This window comes from Gekko japonicus, unplaced genomic scaffold (genome assembly GCF_001447785.1).
Source record: "Gekko japonicus isolate JY-2015 unplaced genomic scaffold, Gekko_japonicus_V1.1 scaffold2157, whole genome shotgun sequence".
Taxonomy (NCBI): Eukaryota; Metazoa; Chordata; class Lepidosauria; order Squamata; family Gekkonidae; genus Gekko; species Gekko japonicus.
This window is the reverse complement of record NW_015171569.1, coordinates 262,610-282,421: the sequence shown is the minus strand read 5'-3', so window position 1 is coordinate 282,421 and position 19,812 is coordinate 262,610. Positions and strand designations below refer to the sequence as shown.

Genomic DNA, 19,812 nt, shown 5'->3' with positions numbered 1-19,812 from the left:
GCAAGGCAATAAAAACAAAAACTTAACAAATTGGCAGGTCCTTGCTACAGGGGAGAGCAGGGTTTGCTGAGGTCCATCATTTTTGAAAAAAGTGTAGATGATTCTTCCCACGGGAGTAACTGCATAGAGACTAGCGTAACTCTGCACTGCACTGTAATGTTAGATCCAATATGATAGATAGGTGTCAGCCCAAACTTCCATTTGAACGTTGATAGAATTTCTTGGCCCTGTGACCAAATCTTAATTTCAGTGAACAGAATAATATTTGTGCTGGAGGTTAGGGTTGCCACATGTGGGTCAAAAAAATCCTGAAGATTTGGGGATGGAGCTTGGGGAGGGCAGAGTTTGGAGAGGAAAAATACCTCAGTGGGGAGTCCAGCTTCCAAAGAAGCTGTTTTCTCTCTCATCTGGAGATCAGGTACAATTCTGGGAGATCTCCAGACAACCCTACTAGAGGCCTGGATATCTGCCTGAGACTCAAGACCTAGATGTTTGCCTCTCAATCAAGGTCTAATTGTTGGGTCTGGCTGTTATCTAAAAGCTTTGAAGGTACGGAGCCAAAGCAGTGCTGCCATATTGATGGAAGATAAAAGTATTTATGTTGTAGTAGCATGTTTGACATCTCCAACTATATTTGCCATATTTTAATGCTGCTGCTTTTATTTTAATAAACATTAGAAAATATGTTCTTTCCAACTCTATGATTCTATGAAGTATATACTCAGAAATGGATGCTGCCTTCCTTGAACAGATTGGTAGAGTATCCAGACATCAGAACCTTATAATTATGGGAGACTTCAACTTCCCTGATGTGTGCTGGGAAGACAGGCTCAACAAAGTGACAAGAATCACGCAACTTCCTGATCTGCCTGGCCGACAACTTCCTTTTTCAAATGGTGGAGGAAGCTACAAGGGGCTTGGCCATACTAGACTTAATGTTAACCAACAGGAAAGAATTGGTAGAGGGGGCGAAGGTGGTGAGGACCTTAGGGGGAAGTGACCATGTCCTCTTGAATTCCTGTTGCTGTGGGGGGTCAAGGAAGTTTGTAGCCAGGCTCGTAGGTTAGATTTTTGTAGGGCCGACTTCAACAAACTCAGAGGCTTGATGGGAGTCATTCCGTAGGGAAGTGTGCTGGAAGGGAAAGGAGCAAGTGAAGGGTGGGCTCTTCTCAAACATGAGCTTTTGTGTGCTTAAGCCCTCAAGCTGATGGGTCGGTAGTTACCTGGATCCTCCTTTTCCCCCTTCTTGAAGATGGGGACAACATTTGCCCATCTCCAATCTTCTGGCACCTCACCTGTACTCCAAGAATTCTCAAAAATAATGGACAGAGGCTCAGAAATTACATCCACAAGTTCTTTTAGTACCCTTGGATGCAGCTCATCTGGCCCCGAAGACTTCGTTTCATCAGATGCTTATCTTGCGGTGGACTCTTTTTGAATATGTATTTAGCTCGTGTGGGGGTACTTCCATTCTAATTATCATCACTTATACTGTGGTGAGTTTTGTTTGAATATGTATTTAGCACATGTGAATGTACTCTTATTCTAATAATAATAATTTCTATTGATTTCATTGTCACAGGTTTTTTTTAATGGGTAACATATCCTGGCCAGTGTAGTTATACAATGTGATGTTTCTTAGTACTTCTTTCATTCAGTTCCCCTTCACCTGGGACAACTCTGGGTTGGCAGATTCCTGGAGAATGGGGGTGGCACCTGGAGAGGGTGCAATTTGAAGAAGGGTGGGACTTCAGTGCAGTATAATACCATAGAGCTTCTGGACACCTTTGGAATTCTGACACAGAGCAGTGGGCATAACTACAAATTGGCCACCAAGGGAGTCAGAGCCAGGGCCGGTTCTTCCATAGAAGCATGTTAGGCCATTGCCTAGAGTGCCCCCTTAAAGAGGGCGCCACACTAGCCTGCCGCCCCGCCCCTTCCCACCCCACCCCTCCCTCACCAAAAGCCCTGCTCCGTTCCGCTTGCCTCATAGAAGAAGCGGCAATCCGAGCACTGGGAGCACGTGCTGTGTACATCCCGTTGCTGCCCAAAAGGACTCTCCTCCTGCTCCACAGACTTGCTGCTCGGCACATCCCGTTGCTGCCCAAAAGGACTTTACATTGGGCCCTCCTCCTGCTCCACAGACTTGCTGCTCGCCACCTCAACCACCACTGTTTTCAGTTGGCAGCCGAAGCACAGTTCCCAGTTTCCCTGGAGCTGCAACACAGGCGAGTGGGGCGCGGTCAGTTGGTTGCCTGTTGTGGGGAGCAATGGGGTGGGTGCGCTGACCCACTGGGTTGGAAGAAACTCTGCCAGTGAGGGTGGTGCTCCTGGCAGCCCCTGCATGGGGGCATTGCCTGCCTCTCCCCAGAAGCCCCAAGGGTCAAGGCTTAGCGCCTGCTGGTCTTTGCTGCCTCCTCTGCAGAGCAATCCCTTCACTTTATTCCGCCTTCCTCTCTCACGAGGCAGTGGCATCATCCTCCCGTCTTCTCCAATGTGCAGCCCAGAGCTCCAGCATCCCCGATGATCCCCTTCCCTGTCTCTTTCACCCTCTTTCTGGTTCCACCTCCCAGGAGAAGATGCAGGGTGGGGGGTGGCACGGAAGGCAAGGAGCTGCTGTGAAGAGCCGAGAGCCCCGATCAAGCCCGCTGGCGGTGCTCTCTCAGTCCTCCTGGGAGAGCCGGAGGGAGGCTTAGCTGGGGGGAGAAAGTGCAGGCAAGCGAGCAAGCAGGTCCCTGGAGAATCTCAAGAAGCATCAACCCATGCAGACATGCGTGCATGCGTGTGTACCCCTCTCAGAGCTTGTATGTGTGCAGCCCTCCCTCCTTTCCTCCGAGTCCAGTGCCTGCCTCCAGCCGGGGCCTTGTAGGTTAATGTAGGTTTTAAAACAACAAGCAGTGATATCATACCTGAAACTTTGCAAGGTAAGGAATGTGTACATTCTCATTGCTCTTTGGATGTTCAGTGGAGTGAAGACCTTTGGGGAACCTGAAAGCTTGTTTGCTTCAAGGTTGTTGTTTGTTATTAGTCTTGATTTTTAAAAAGTTTCTGTGTTGCTGTCTTGGGGAGGGGGGTTCCCCTAATGAGCTCTGCTGGCTGCTTTGTGATCTTTCTCTGGGGAATTAAGCCTGGACTGCTTAGCAGTTGGACTTGTTTTGTTCCTATAAAATTCTGAGTATTGGAGGTAGACTGCTTCTCAACTAGGGTTGCCAGGTCTGGGTTGGAAAAGACTTGGGGACTTTGGGGGTGGATCTGGGAGAGGGTGGTGTTTGGGGAGGGGAGGGATCTCAGCACAGTACAAAGCCATAGAGTCCGCCCTCCAAAGCAGCCACCTGGAGGCTGGCAACCCTACCTGGACATCCCATTTAGCTAACCTGGACTCAGATACCCACAGCAATCAGTTCTCAACAACTTTCAGTCAGAAGAGTAAAGTTTATTGAGTACAGTAAAGGCAGGTCTTCTGTGCACACATTCTGTGTTAGAACTACTGGAAAGTGCACCCAGCGGGGAGGTATACACCTCACAATATGATGCATAAACAGTTTAGCCAGAGCCTTGGCCGTGGGTAGCTGCTTGCTGGGGATGAAATGTGCCTGCTTGGAAAACAGGTCTACCATCACCCAAATCACCGTTTTGCCCTTGCTGGGGGGCAGGTCTGTAATAAAGCCCATAGAAATCACCTCCCAGGGTTGGTTAGGAGTCTCCAGAGGCTGAAGCATTCCAGGTGGCTTGCCCGGTCACAGTTTACTCATCAGGCATGTTTGACATGACCCCACATATTGAGAAATGTCAGACCACATGTGAGGTCACCAGAACTGCTTTTGAAGCAGATGAAGAGTTTTAAAATGCCCAAAATGTCCGGCTAGCCTGGACTCATGTCCAAAGTGTAGAACCTCCCCGTGGAGGGCCTTTGGCACAAATGGTCTGCCCTCCCCCCAATACCAGCACCCATTGGTTCCCAATTGCATGGAGGAGTCTTTGGAAATTTCCTCCCTGTCAGTGAAAGCTGCTTTAAATTTTGTAATCTTGGAAAACAGGTCTACCATCACCCAAATCACCGTTTTGCCCTTGCTGGGGGGCAGGTCTGTAATAAAGCCCATAGAAATCACCTCCCAGGGTTGGTTAGGAGTCTCCAGAGGCTGAAGCATTCCAGGTGGCTTGCCCGGTCACCGTTTACTCATCAGGCATGTTTGACATGACCCCACATATTGAGAAATGTCAGACCACATGTGAGGCCACCAGAACTGCTTTTGAAGCAGATGAAGAGTTTTAAAATGCCCAAAATGTCCGGCTAGCCTGGACTCATGTCCAAAGTGTAGAACCTCCCCGCCGAGAGCCTTCGGCACAAATAGTCTGCCCTCCCCCCGATACCAGCCCTCCCCCCGATACCAGCACCCATTGGTTCCCAATTGCATGGAGGAGTCTGGAAATTTCCTCACTGTCAGCGTCTGTAAAAGCCGCTTTAAATTTTATAATCCATGGCTCTTCCCCAACCCAATAGTCTCTGCCTTCACTTGGCTGTGCGTCAATACAATCCCTCCCAACTGGGAGGGCATGGACATGGAATCCACTGCCTCCTCCCTCTGATTGGCATGTTGGGGGAGGCACGACAAGGCGTCAGCCAGGGAATTGGCCTTTCTGGGGAAGTGCTGGAGGGTGAAGTGAAACTTAGAGAAAAACTCCATCCATCTGAGCTGCTTAGTGTTTAGGTTCTGGGGAGTGTGCGAGGCTTCTAGGTTTTTATGATCAGTCCATACCTCGAATGGCACTCGCACCCCCTCCAACCAATGCTGCCACGTAGTTAAGGCCAACTTAATAGCTATGCCCTCCTTGTCCCATACCGCCCAGTTCCATTCAGTAGTGTTGAATTTCTTGGAAACGTAGGCTAAGGGGTGTAAAATCCCATCTTACCCCTCTTGTAGTATCGCGCCCCCTTCATGGCAACATCTGAGGCATCAACTTGTATTATGAATTTTTTGTTCTCATCTGGGTGGTGTAAAATTGGCTCGGAGGTGAACAGTTCCTCTGGCACTCAGCAGTCCACTCTAAACGGTACTATCCTGCCCCTTCCCCTTGGTCTTTAACAAGTCTGTGAGGGGCAAGCTTACATGGGCAAAATTGAAGATGAAGGGATGATAGAAATTCACAAATCCTAAGAAGGACTGAAGTTGGCGTCTGCTTCTAGGTTTTTATGATCAGTCCATACCTCGAATGGCACTCGCACCCCCTCCAACCAATGCTGCCACGTAGTTAAGGCCAACTTAATAGCTATGCCCTCCTTGTCCCATACCGCCCAGTTCCATTCAGTAGTGTTGAATTTCTTGGAAACGTAGGCTAAGGGGTGTAAATTCCCATCTTACCCCTCTTGTAGTATCGTGCCCCCTTCATGGCAACATCTGAGGCATCAACTTGTATTATGAATTTTTTGTTCTCATCTGGGTGGTGTAAAATTGGCTCGGAGGTGAACAGTTCCTCTGGCACTCAGCAGTCCACTCTAAACGGTACTATCCTGCCCCTTCCCCTTGGTCTTTAACAAGTCTGTGAGGGGCAAGCTTACATGGGCAAAATTGAAGATGAAGGGATGATAGAAATTCACAAATCCTAAGAAGGACTGGAGTTGGCGTCTAGTCTGGGGGGCTTCCCACCCCAGCACATATGCCACCTTGTGAGGGTTCATCTCCAATCCCCTGGGGGAAATGTGGTAGCCCAAGAAGTCAACCTCAGTCTGATGAAACTCACACTTGGACAATTTGGCAAACAGCTTATCTTCATACAAAGTCTCTAGCACTTCCCCCACTAATTTTATGTGGAAATCTTTATCTTTGGAATATAAAATAATGTCATCCAAATACACCAGGGCCCCCTTAAACAAGTGCTTGTGCAACACTTCATTAATCAAGTTCATAAAAACCCCAGGAGCCCCCTGGAGTCCAAATGGAATCACTAAATATTCAAACTGGCCCAAAGGTGTGTTAAAAGCAGTTTTGGACTCATCCCCCTCCCGGATGCACACTTGAAAGTAAGCATCTCTTAAGTCCAGCTTGGTGAAAATTTTCCCTTTCGCAGCCTCAGCCAGGAGGTCCTGGATTAAAGGCAGAGGGTAAGCATTGGTAGTAGACACTGCATTCAATCCCCGGTAATCTGTGCAAAGCCTCTGGCTGTGCAAAGTCTTTCTTCTTCTGGAAGAGGACGGGGACTGCGAAAGGGGAGGAAACAAGGCAAATGAAGCCACAGGCCAGGTTTTTATCAATGAAATTCCACAACTACTCCTTCTCTGCTGGGCTCATCGACTACAGCTTTCCCTTGGGCAGCTTATGCCCTGGTAGAATTTCTATGGCACAGTCAGGATTGCGGTGTGGGGGGGGAGTCCATCCACCTCCTCCTCCTCAAACATCCAGGCTAAGTCTCTGTATTCCGGGGAAATGGAGGTCAGCTCTTCTTGAGCCAGGCAGGCCCACACTGGCAGGGCTTTCGGCGCCTCCCGCCACTCCTCAACCCATACGTGGGTCTTGCACCGAGGGGTGAAGAAATGGACAGTGCTCTCGCTCCAGCAGACATATGGGTCGTACGCCTGGAGTCATGGGCTTCCTAACACCATCGAGAGCCTGGCCGTGGGATTAATGACAAACGTCCTCTGCTCTCAATGAGACTACGTCCCCACGATGAGGGGCATGGTCTGGTGTTTACAGGGCTCCCTCATTATAGAGCCGTCCATGTGGGTGAAAATCAGGAGTTCGGGTAGCTTCTGCATGGGGAACCCTAACCCTGTAACTATGGAGGGGTTTATTAAATTAGAGCACCCAGAGTCTATGAGCACTCTCACGTGCACTTGAGTTCCCAGTTCCGGGTTTATTACTGATACAGTCACAAAAAATAAGGGGGGAATGCTGCTCACCAAATGTGGCGCTGACTGCTCTCGGACCTGCTGATTTGCGCCTTTCACAGCAGGTCCCAGCCTTTTCCCGCTGACTGTGGAGTCTTGTCTCCACTGGACAGAGCCTTTTCAGCCGGGGCACCCAAGTGGAGGGCTCTCAGATGCTTGGGGTGCATGCCACCTTCCTTCATAGGAGTTTTGGAACTTTTCCGCTCCAGCGCCTTGGGGCCTTGGGGTGTGAGGACAGAAGGCAGCATAGTGGCCGGGCTCCCCGTAGTGCAGGCATAGCCCCTGCCTCATTCGTTGGTCCTGCAGCGGCTCCCACAGTCATTGGGTCTTCACTCTCCCCCAGCGTTTTTGGGGCAGGCTTGGGAGTATGCATTCGGATCATCTGGAGGCGGTTCTCAGCATCTCCAGCCTCTTGCACCCAGGCTGCCAGCATCATTGGGTTAACGCTACAGAGCAACGTCTCCAGGATTTGGTGATTCAGTCCCAGACAGTATTGCTGAATGAGTACAGCTTCTGGCCACCCCTGGATTTTAGTTGCATACATTTTGAACTCGTCTGAGTACTCCCGTACCGAATGGGTTCCTTGTTTCAGAGCCCGTAGATTGGTGTGAGCCTTCTCTGCTTCCATGGGGTCTTTGTACTGCCTCTGTAGCACCCACATGAACACTTGCACATCATGGAGCCCTTATGTTGTAGAGCCCCATGTACCAATCGGCTGCCCGTTCTCTCCGTTGCAAACCGATGTAATCCACTCGGTGCTCATCCAATGGGAAGGTCTGGCCCCAATCCCGAAGGAATTTGCGTACTTGCAACAGGAAAAAAGCAAGCTTCTCCGGGTTACCGTCAAATGTAGCATCCAGCATCACACGGTGCCGGTCAGGTCCCATAGCAGGAGGTCCTGGGGTGGATACTCCTGGGGGCCCAGCTGGTGGTTGGTCTGCCAGCCCCCCCCCCGGTGGTCTGGCTGGACCCGGCGCTGGACCGGGGCTGATGGGCACCTTGTCTGCCGGGCCAGCTGGAGGAACTTTGCCGCTGGCGAGTTGCTGCAGCCGCAGCTCGTTCTGCACCGTCATTGCGATGAGATGGGGCAGGTCCAGCATCATCTCCTGAATATCTCTCCGCAGTTCATCTTGCTGAAGCTACATAGATAAGAAGAGCATAGAAGAAATAAAACTTCAGATTCCAGTACAGAGGCAGACCAACATCTCCCCCCCCCACACACACACACACAGCCATAGCAGTAATGCCAGAGGCTCAGCTGACACCTTGTTGATTGGTTTGAGAAATCCATCCTTCCAGGAACTTGTTCAGTGTTTTAATGGTTAGCCATTCCAACTCTGAAAGACGTTAGTGCTTGAGAAAAGACATGGTTTGGCAACTATTTCAACTGAACATGCTGAAGCATCAGCTCTTGACCTGAAGGAACTGCTGACAAAATTTGCTAAAGAAAAGGCACACAAAATGAGATTCTGTTGTGCCTGAAATGGAAACATTAAAGGGACTTAAATTTCAACATCACAATTAACAGCATTTTTCAAAATGCTTTGTGATTTGTGTTTTTCTGTTTGAGAGAGAAAATCAGAAATTGTATTACTTGTTCTCACAATTAAAAAAATAGCAATTTCAAATTTTGTGTTTTTTATTCTTCCTAAAATGTTTGAAAATTGGTGGTCGCAGGGGGGGAGGTAGCCTCGCCTAGTGTGCAAAAAAACAAAAACCAAAAAAACCCCAACCTGGCACCAGCCCTGGTCAGAGCCAACTACAAAATGGCTGCTGCAGAGCCACACACATACTCATAGAGGAAGCCCAAGTGCAGGGTACAAGATAAGTAATTTTTTTTAAAAAGCATGGAAGAGGAGTGAGAGAGTAAAAGCAACATGGGTGGCAGCTCCTGCTGGAAAAAAAATATTATTTTAATCTGCAAGATGAATCAGATCTCCAGTGGCCAGTCAGAAGTTGTGCTGGGCATGAGCTCCACCCACTTTTTAAAAACAATTAGTGGGCACCAGAAAAGGTGTTGGTGAGTACCATGGCACCGAAAAGCACCATGTTAGGGATCCCTGCCACAGAGTTACATGTCATTTGGCTGATCCTAATAAAAGGCACTACATTGCAATAGAGGAGCTGTGTTAGTCTATTGTAGCACAATAAAGCAGAAGTCCAAGAGCACTTTAAACACTAATATTTATTCCAACATGAGCTAAGGTCCTAGCTCTGCTCTTAAGATTCACGTTACTACATTCAAATTGCACCAGCTTTATAGAATGTTGCAATCACAGATATTGACCACCGGAGGGAGCCAAAAGCACACGCTAAATTTCTATCTGAAGAACAAAGTTTTGAGTCCAGTGACACCTTTAAGACCAACAAAATTTTATTCAAGATGCAAGCTTTCCTGCGCAAGCCCACTTCTTCAGATATAGCCGAACAAATTTTTGTGGTCTTAAAAGTGCCACTGGACTCAAACTTTGTTCTGCTGCTTCAGACCAACAGGGCTACCCACCTGTATGCAAATTTATGCATGTTACATACATCTGATTTAAGGTTGCCAGCCTCCAGGTGGTGGCTGGAGATCTCCTGGGATTACAGTTTATCTCTTGGCGACAGAGATCAGTGACACCTGGAGGAAATGGTCGCTTTGGAAGGTTGACTGTATGGCATTATACTCCGTTGAAGTCCCTCCCTGCCCCAACCCCGCTTTCTTCCTGCTACACCTCCCAAATCTCAAGGTATTTCCCAACCAGGAGATCTTAATCTGGCTGGAAGTCTTTGCATTGTAAGTAATATACTGTTTTCACCACAGAGATGCTAAAACCTAGAGGACCGCCACGGGGCGCTCATAGAGAACGGAGGCTTTCAATTTTTACAGGCATTAAAGCTCGCGGTTTTTTATCTACACGCAATTAGGTTTTGACTCGTTGCTATAGTGATACTTCCGGTCTTCTGTCGCTTCCGTCAGAGCGTGCCGCCTCTTTTGCAACAGTCGTAAAGGGCGGTGCATAGACGGAAGTGAAGGACCAGTGTGATTATTTGGTATGTTCAACGGGCGCGAAAGTGGGGAGTTCGGCTTTCGAGGGTGGTGGTGGAAGGTTTGTTTGAACATGCAAGTGTTACAGAGCGGGCGAGGAAAACAGTCGTAAAGGGCGGTGCATAGACGGAAGTGAAGGAGCAGTGTGATTATTTGGTATGTTGAACGAGCGCGAAAGTGGGGGATTAGGCTTTCGAGGGTGGTGGTGGAAGGTTTGCTTGACCATGCAAGTGTTACAGAGCGGGCGAGGAAACGAGTCAATGAGATTATTGGCCGTCTCACCCCACCCCACCCCCGGCTTCGTTCTCTGGTTTCCGCATCAGCACCGCACCCCACCCCCCCGCAGCCTTTAGAAACCGCCCGGATTCCAGGTGCAGCTATTTTCCTGGGTGAAGGGAATCGTTTCTCACACCTGCACGACGAGCATAAAAAGACACCTGGGTTAACTGGCATGGTGTTTAAAAAAAAAAAAGAGCAAGCAACGGAGATTGTAGTTTCATGGGTGTGTGAGTGAGAATTCTTTGGTAATCTTTAATTCCTCCACGATACTACAGTTTCCAAAATTCCTGGGGAATAAAAGAGGATGGAAGCTGGTTTGTATTTGTGGTTGGAAGTGTTCTGGGCTTCTGCCACGTTTTTACTAGGTTAATTAAAGGGCCGGTGTATTTACCAAGTGTGTTTACATACAGTGATAAACACAAAGTAAATAACATGTTTTGACTGGAGCAACTAGTTTTAGAACTTTGGTTTCTTTATCTTACATTTATTTTCAGGAAAATAGTCTTGTTAGATGATACGCTTGATTTATATCCTATGCTTCCTTTGTGACAGAGTGACATACATGGGATTTTCCCATCCCCTATTTTTTCTCACATTACTCTTGTAAATCAAGCTAGATGTTAATAATCAGTGTTGGGTCATCCGGTGAGCTTTAAAACTGAACAGCTATTTGAACCCAGGCATCCCCAGTCTATGGGCTGGATCCAGCAATCTGTCAATGAAAGGTGTTAACTGTAATGGACCTTCCCTTCCTCTCAGCAATTGCTTCTGACCTCAGGAAACCCTGGTTCCAGGGTTGTGGTGCCCACATGGAGTAATAGCCATGTGGGTCAGTGGAATGCAGTGAGGAGAAGGGATGGGGCAAAAATCACCCTTCCTGTCTCTTCCAACAGCAGAGCTGTGCTGTTGAAAAGAGAAGAGGGAGTGATTTCACCTTCTTATCCCTTTACACTGCAGCCCACCAACCTACTTGGCGTGTGTGCAAGTCCCGTCACCCTGGGAAAGAAGGCTCAGAAGGAACTGCTGTAGAGAGGGAAAGCAGGGGGTATCCATGGTCCTTATGAGATTACTGTTTCCAGTTCTGTGTCCCAAACTGCTCCATCATAATAGCTTATAAGTCTCCTTGCAGCCCAGAGGTGCTGCCTTTACCCTAGGGTAGCCCCAACAATAGGGGCACCCCACTTTCTAACCTGAGCTGGAGAGCCACGGGCCCAGACCAAGGAAGGCAATCTTGGTTCTGAACCACAGAGATAGGAAAAGCCTTGCAAAAGGATCTCCATTTTCAGGTGGCAAAAAAGGCAGGCCTCAGAGGGGAAAACAACCTCCTGTCTTCACCCCACCCCACGAAAGGCATGCATACGAAAACAATGGGTTCCACCAGGTAGGTATCTGCATTTCTAAAAGCTATTCAGTTGCTACCTTGCAAATAGTCCTATCTCCAGAACTTCACCTAGGCCTTTTGTGTGACCTAGCCCTATGTAAAAGCCCTTTTTCTCCAAGCCTCTTTTTCCCGCTCTATCCCTCGGGATACGGAGATAAACCAATCATACATTGAAATGTTTAGCAATTCTTCATGATGCTAATCAGGGACTCATCTTCCACCTTTTGTCTATACTTGGGAACCTTTTCAAACTACTCTGACTGGATCATTAATGGTCAGAAAACTCATTCAACTAGCCACCCAGTACCTGGCTGATTTAATCAAGGCCATTGTTAAGACTGACTCTGCCTCTCTGGAATGTCATTGGTCACATCCAGGTCTGGCTCCTCCTGATGCCAAACCCCCTGGGCCTCAGGATTGGCCCAGGTAATCTTTTGTCCTCACCTGAAAGAAGCCCCTCAAGACCTCCCATTGGTCAACATTGCTTTACAGAGTATATCTGTCCACGTGCACCCCCCACTTTCTCTGCCCCCTCTCATTGCGCATAACGCTGGCCATTGGCGCTGTTCTCTTCAAGGACTTCTGCACGTCTGGACAGGTAATGTTACCCAGTAACAGACCCCTCTATTTCACTATCAATCACCTCTGCTTTCCTTAGTCCTGTATTGCTTGCTCTTTTGAATGTTTAGTGTGCTTGTAATTAAGGGAAATACTTTAATAAAAACTATTTAGTTTACTCTTCAAATCTGGAGTTTTCCTACTGTGCCGGACCTTGCTTTACAAGTGGTGTGCGATTCCTGTACCCCTGTGGCCTTGCCTGTTACCTAGCTAATTTCCCCAAACAACAAGGCAGGCCATTGGTGGTAACATCCTCCCCCTGCAAAATAGGTAGCATTTAGAGGCTACTACATGAAACATGCTTTATACTGATTCAGGCAGATGCTTTAGGTGTAAATAGTTTTTTCTTTTCTTGATAGCACCATGGATGCACGATTTACTCGTGGGAAGTCAGCTATCCTTGAGCGGTCGCTCACCCGCCCAAAGACGGATGTCAGTCTCAGTGCTTTTTCGCTACTGTTCTCTGAGATTGTGCAGTACTGCCAGAACCGGGTATACTCTGTCTCAGAGCTTCAGAACAAGCTTTCTGAACTTGGCCAGCAAGTCGGAGCCCGCATCCTGGATGTTCTGGTGATGCGGGAGAAAAATGGTAAGCGAGAAACTAAAGTCATCAACATCCTGCTCTTCATCAAGGTGACCGTATGGAAGGCGCTCTTTGGGAAGGAGGCGGATAAGCTGGAGCAAGCCAATGATGATGACAAGACCTACTACATCATTGAAAAGGAGCCTCTCATCAACACATACATTTCAGTGCCCAAGGAGAATAGCACTCTCAACTGTGCCTCCTTCACAGCGGGCATCGTGGAGGCCATGCTCACCTGCAGCGGCTTCCCTGCTAAGGTCACAGCCCACTGGCACAAGGGCACCACCCTCATGATCAAATTTGATGAGTCAGTTATAGCACGTGACAAAGCTCTGGATGGCCGCTGAGTAGAAGTGGTCTGAACTGATCTGAATTGCTTTTGGGTAATGTGTACTCTGACAGGAGTTTGAACTTGCTGCCCTGACCATCTTTGGGCTGCATGTAGTGCGGGAAAACCAGTCCACTTCATGTTGTTATGTCCTCTACATTAACTCTGGTAGTGATTTTTTTTCCCCAGCATTGGTACTTATTACCCAGGACCATTTCAATTTCCAGAGATCTTCCCTGATTGCATTCTTAAGCTTGGCAAGACTGAAAGCTGGGTAGGCAATGGAGATTATACTTTTCCCTGCCACAGTGTAGCTCAGCCAGTGAGTAGGGCTAAGCTTAGTTTCCATACATATGATTTGATTTAAGGTATCTTTCTCTCCTATTGTCCTGTATTTCTTTGTTTCTCCTCTTCTGAAGTTGCACCTAAAGAATAGTTCTAAAGCATGAATGTGGACGGCCTGTTTGCATTTAGAATGAGCCAAGAAGTTCTCATTTTTGTCATGTTTTTTGTTGTTGCAGAGTTAGCCTCTATAAATTGGTGTTAAGTGTTGTTCTTACATTCTGGCCTGCAGGAATGAGTTGGAATTGGTTTAGCAAAGGCATTTTCTTCTGCCAACTCTTGATCATTGTGTTCTGGCAGCCAACAGCAGAGCTCTAGAGGTCTAGCACTTCCCTTTTCTCTGAAGTCAGGCTTGGAGGAGGCCAAGCAATGCATGTTTGAGAGTTGTTCCCCCAAAGACATTCCAGCCTTAAGTTGCAACATAGCAGCAGATGTCCATCTCTGAATTAAGGATTCCTGTGGAATGGGTGGGTCTTTTTGTTATTTTGTTAAAGAAAAAGGAAAATACCAAGAACCTATGGTTGAAAGAAGCTTGCTTGCTGGGCTATTTTTTTTTAAAGTTTAAAATTGTTCCATTAAATATGGTTATGATACTAAAGGTTCTGAATGGTGTGTTGTTGTTGCTCTCCTCCCAGTTAATAAACTGTTGAATAACCATTGTTGTTGTTTTTTTTTGGGGGGGGGTTGTCTGCTTTTTTTGATGCTAAGATATTCCGCTGTATTGAACTTACTCATTTTGTTCCTGTGTTGTACTCAGCACATTGCACCTGACTGTAACAATGTGCAGCAGCAAGTCCCATTGAACCATTACTTTACTTTCATATGTTTTAGTGGGGAAATGCTTGCTTTATGGTTTTCATGTGATTCTTAAGTAGTTCAGTAATGCCTTGTTATCTATTTGGGAATGAGACTTCTGTGTCTCTGAAAACCCTAGAGTGGAGGCAGAGAAGTCATTCCACTAGCGGTGGTTGTTTTCTCTGATGCAAGTAGCCTTCTTCCCTCAGAACACACCTCTTTTAGCAAAGCAAGGTTCCCTGCAGTGAAATGGAACGTGCCTCTAGTGAAGGGCTATGAAAGGTTTAGTTTAGGAACTACCCGGAATAAGTGAACATTGGAATTTGTCTGCAGACCAAGGTGGCTTGTTGAAACGTCTGTCTATTGGGGGAATTTTCAAATTTATCCATCAAACAGAAGGATGCTTCAGCCAGAGGAGGCTTGATCTTCAAATGGGGCCTTGCCAATGGGTGCTGGCTGCCTTCCATCCAGTAGGCACTTTTCCCAAGTTGACTTCCATTGACTTGCTACCTAGCTAAACTTCTTAATTAATCTTCAACATTGTTAATATAGGGCCCACTACATTTTTTTTTTTGCTTTCACCCTTACAGGGGGTCAGTGTGTCATGTTCAGTTGTTGGAGGAACCTTTGACAAACTGCTGCAGAATAGGGACAAAATTGCTTTCTTCTGTCTCAACAACTTGCTGCAACTTAAACTGTTCCCACATCCTGCACAGTCTAATCCGGTTAGTCTGCTGCACATCCTGTGTTCCATTTTAGGCTACAACTCCAGCTTTTTTGCTTTGCTGCTATGCTTTGAAAGGTTTTCTCTTCTTCCCCTGCCCCAGCACTATTTTTGTACTGAATGTTCATCCTGATGAAGGATTCTAAAAGACCTCAGAAGCTTGCATGCTATTTTGTGATATTTTGGTTAGTCAAATGAAAGATACTGCATTACTTTTGTTTTCACTACAGGTATAGGATCACAGTATGAGGATTTGTTCCAAAACCATTGAATTATATCAATCAATCAATCAATCAATCAATCGACCTTTATTGGCATAACATACAAAACATAAGACTCAATTTTCAAGGAATACTGAACGCTTTCTTGAAGCTTCATACAGAGATTTTGCAACACTTTCAATTATTATGTGATTTTGGGTTGTCAGCAAAAAGTAAATCTTACATTTATCAGGTTTTCCTGAATATTTTCTCAACCATGGCTCAACGAATGTAAGGCGCAGGTCAGAGTAGAAAGTGCATGAAAGAGACACATGTTCAAGAGTTTCTGTCGCCTGCTTAGGGTTGAATGGAATTTTTTGGAATCTCCCATATAATACTGCTGATGGCAACACATTAAACCTTGCTAACATATATGCTCTTCATTGCCCCGGGTTCATTAAACAAGTTAGATACTCAGCCCTATGCCCAAAAGGTAAAGGCCCCAAATTAAGGGGTGAGCATACTCATACATAATTTGCAACTGGGGGTGAGCAGGGTTGTGGCCAGGTCTGCAAATGACACAAAATTATTCAGGACGGTGCAAACCAAGGATGACTGTGAAGCACTTCAGGAAGACCTCCACAGACTGGGTGGCAAATGAAGTTCAGTGTAGGTAAGTGTAAGGTGATGCACATTGGAACAAAAAATCCCAACTTCAAGTACATGCTAATGGGGTCAGAACTTGCTGAGATGGAGAGGGAACGAGAGCCTGGGGTCGTAGTCCAATGAAAATGTCAACCCAGTGTGTGGCAGCAGTCATAAAGGCAAACTCTGTGCTGGGGAACAAATTTAGAGTCCAGTAGCACCTCTAAGACCAACAAAGGTTTATTCAGGTATGAGCTTTCATGTGCACGCATACTTTTTCAAATACATTGGAATGGCAGGTAAGGTTCAAACTTATAGCCAGAGAATGAACAGCAAATTAACATGTAACATGATGATGTTTAAGATATGCAAAGTGAAAACTAGACAACAGTTTAGTTTTGTTCAACTAAAAAACAAGTTAAGGTTATAACCTCAACAGCTGTAAAGCAATAAATATGTCAAAATAGCAGATAAATGTCCAAAGGTGCCTTTTCTAATTGTGGGAAGTAACTGAGAATCTTAATTCTCTCCTCTCAGGTGTGAAGGGCACTTAAGAGCAGTTTTTGAGGGAGGTGTAGTCATGTCAGCAGACATCCCAATATCCCTTGCAGTACTTTCAGTATTCTAATGTACTATTCGGAAAAAGAACTACACTAAAATACGGAGGATTTATAGTCCTTGTTGAGAATACATATGTGAGGACTGAATGAGTTAGCACATGTAATGAAATAAAAAACCCAATATCCCTGTTGAGTCCTGGGGAGGTCCCCCCCCCAAGTGTTGTAATAACTTGTAATTCAGCAATTTCCCTTTCCATTCTGTTCCCATCAATGGGTAACCTCAAAGTAGCTGTTTTATTACAAAGGAACTTTAAGTGGCAACATCAGGGGGAGGCTTTGACCTCTAGGCCCTGTTCTTAGCCTGTCTACCAAGGTCCAATATTTGATCTAATGCCTCATAAGGGTGTGCAGATTCTTAGAATAAACAGACATTTGTGTAAAGTTAAGTATTTATTAAGAAAAAGAATAATAGCAAATGGAATTAACTGAATACAGAGTTTGAAATTTGTGCACACACACAAAATAAATGTTTTACAAATTCTAACATACTAATTCCTAATGTAAGCAAATAGTACTGATTTAGAAAATTATACTAATTTAAAGAGAGTTTGGAGAGAAATGGGGGGAAGAGGAGGAGGGAGAAAAATATACTAGCCTGTCCTGGTGAATAAAATCCATTACAGTTCATCAGAGGAAGGAGAAAGTGATGTGGAGGACCTGAGCCCAATCTTCACAGATGCCTGCACTGAAATAGTAGGGGTGATGCAGAGTCCTTGCACGTATTCCCCAGTACACATTCCCACATGGGGTTGTGGAGCCAGTTGCTGGAGCCCACTATAGAGATGGGAACCAATGGCTGGGGGGGGGGGGTTGGGATTCTTGGGGCTAAATTTGCATCCCAAAAGTGTGAAACAGATTGGATTGGAGCCAAAACTTTCAAACCTCATTGGAAGGTCAGTAAGAAAGATTGTGCAGGAAAGATATCTCTCTAGGAGGGTGTGAGGAAATGCATTTTTTCTTTGGAGGTTTGAAATGAGCAAAACCTTCGCTCTAAGGTTTTTTTAAAAAAATCCCCCACTGTGCAGAGAACAGGCAGGGAGGGAAGTCAGTTCAATTGATTTTCAGACTTACCTCAGCTTACTTTCATACAAATGCTAATAGGTATAGCTAGAGACAATTGGATGGGCCATTCCCCCCACCACCACCCCCAGCAGGGAACAGAGATTTGGAGGAATTAAGACTAGAAGGACTTCAGGAAGAAACCCCTGGAGACTTCAGTTTGGTGCATTGTTTAAGAGTAGCAGACTAACTGGAGAACCGGGTTTATTTCCCCACTCCTCCACATGAAGCCAGCTGGGTGACCTTGGGCCAGTCACAGTTCTCTCAGAGCTCTCTCAGCCCCACCTACTTCACAGGGTGTCTGTTGTAGGGAGAAGAAGGGAAGGCAATTGTAAGCCACTTTGAGACATCTTTGGGTAGTGAAAAGCAAGGTATAAAACCCAAATCTTCTTCTTCTTTGACCCAGCCTAACCTGGTCAGTGGGTGGGGAAAAGACAGAGATAAACGTCCTGGGAGCAAGGAGGAAGGTCTCTCAAAACAGGAGAGCTCTTAACTGAGGTCTGGAGGAGGAGGCCATTGCCATGTGCTGGCCTACACACTGGAAGGAGGATTGAAGGTAAGGGAACTGCTGTAAAGATCTGTAAGTTTCTAAGTAAGGAGCCTGTCTTATATTTAACAACAGATAGGGCATGTTTAGAGAGAGGGACAGAGGGATTGTGTTTTACCCATTTCTCTTGAACCCCTTGCTCAGTCTGGTGCTGTGCTAAAAGCATGCTTGTGAACCTTTTCTTTTTAATAAATGCATTATCTTTTGATTCTGGTAGTGGTTCTCTTTGCCACATAAACCTCCACCTTCTTGGATACTCTATCTTAAAAGGAGTGTCTGGAGGAAGGGGAGGCCATTCATTTGGCATGTGGCTACTCCCCTAATGGTGCACAAGGCAGTAAGCTGTTCCAACTGAGTAATGGGAGACACAGAGGCAAGGCCTCAGAATGTGGGAGGGAAGCTGGTAGTTCTGGCCCAATTGTGGTTGTTGAAATGGGGGGGGGGGGGAAGAGACTGTGAAGGAAATAAATATATCACAATCGGAGATTGATCAGTTGATGTCATTCCAAAATCATGGACAGATTCTGTTAGTGTTTGTGGAATGATGAATATAATTAACGGAATATTATTACCTTTAAACGGGGGCGGGGGGTGAGCTTGCTCACACATCTTTCCCCAAGCATGGTGGCAATTGCATTACATCCTCTCTCTGAAGTAGTGTAATATGCTGCTTGACGTTTCCCTTCTGCCTCCAGATTAGAGAAATGCATTCCTCTGTACTCATTCAAACTTTGGTAGAGCCCAGATTAAGAAAATAAAATAAAAAGATCCATAACCTTTCTGGGTGATCGATGAAGGGATCTCAGCTATGTACTCACACACTGAGGTAATAGGTCCTACAGAGTACTGTAACTGGTCAGCCACTGTGTGAGAAAAGATACTGAACTAGATGGACCACGGGTCTGATCCAGCAGGGGTCTTCTGATGATCTTATGACTCTGTCTAGTTTCCTATTGAAAAATGTAACTTTTGCTGGAATTGCAGAAATACAATACAGGGTCATTGTTTTGCACTCCCTGAAGAACATCCAGTCTAAAGCGGCTGCAAACATTTTGAAAGAACCATATAATAGTGAGAGAAAACTTTTGTTCAAGTTTTAAAACAAAAGACCCCCTCTGTCCAGGCAATCCCACCTATGTTTGGCCCTTCAGTATGTCTTGTGTGGGGAGAAGTATAGATTGCTGGATTTTTATTGAGAGATTCTTCCCATGGCTTTAGGGAATCTGTAGATTCAGCTGAAGGAACCCAGAAACCGGCAAAAGGGATTATGCTGTGTTAACTGTGTCAACTGAGATAAGGAGCTAGTGAGATGCCAACAGAAATTCTTACATATCAGAAACCACTATCACAAGCAATCAGACTGCACAGGTCTAGGTCCCACACATAAAAAGACCCCCAGAACAGTGTGCAAGAGCAAGACTGTTATACAGGGTACCCTTCCTTGACCCCCAAACCTGAAAAAACTTCATTTGAAGTTCCTAGAATGCACTGCTGTTTGCTGAAGAAGCAAAAGATGTCTGGGATTCCTAGGCACACCTACAACTCTGACAAAAAAAAGAACAGTCTTATGACCAACAAGAAGTACTCTTTTTGGCATATTGTTTTAGGGATACTGGAAGATATTAGTAGGGGGGATTTTTGGTCCCCTGAGTGCCTAAGTAAACAATAAATCCGGGAAGAATTAACACCATGTGTCTGTTCCTACCTCTAAGGAGGGGCTGTAACCAAGGCACCACTCCAGACCACAGGAACTGGGGAAAAGTCCAGGAGGAAGGCAGAC

At 46.2% G+C, this 19,812-nt stretch overlaps 1 protein-coding gene across 3 annotated transcripts; it reads left to right on the top strand.

Annotated features, from left to right (window-relative positions):
- The first annotated feature begins 9,870 nt into the window (after positions 1–9,870).
- TRAPPC5 (trafficking protein particle complex 5) lies at positions 9,871–14,070 on the top strand. Of its 3 annotated transcripts, XM_015419793.1 has the most exons (3): positions 10,025–10,067; positions 11,477–11,571; positions 12,549–14,070. In XM_015419793.1, the coding sequence occupies exons 2-3, from the start codon at positions 11,543–11,545 to the stop codon at positions 13,117–13,119; spliced, it is 600 nt and encodes a 199-aa protein (XP_015275279.1). In that variant the 5' UTR covers positions 10,025–10,067; positions 11,477–11,542; the 3' UTR covers positions 13,120–14,070. The 3 variants fall into 3 exon arrangements, with proteins under 3 accessions (XP_015275281.1, XP_015275280.1, XP_015275279.1); XM_015419795.1 differs by lacking the exons at positions 10,025–10,067; positions 11,477–11,571 and adding an exon at positions 9,871–9,916; XM_015419794.1 differs by lacking the exon at positions 11,477–11,571 and having other exon boundaries at positions 10,015–10,067.
- Positions 14,071–19,812: the final 5,742 nt, after the last annotated feature.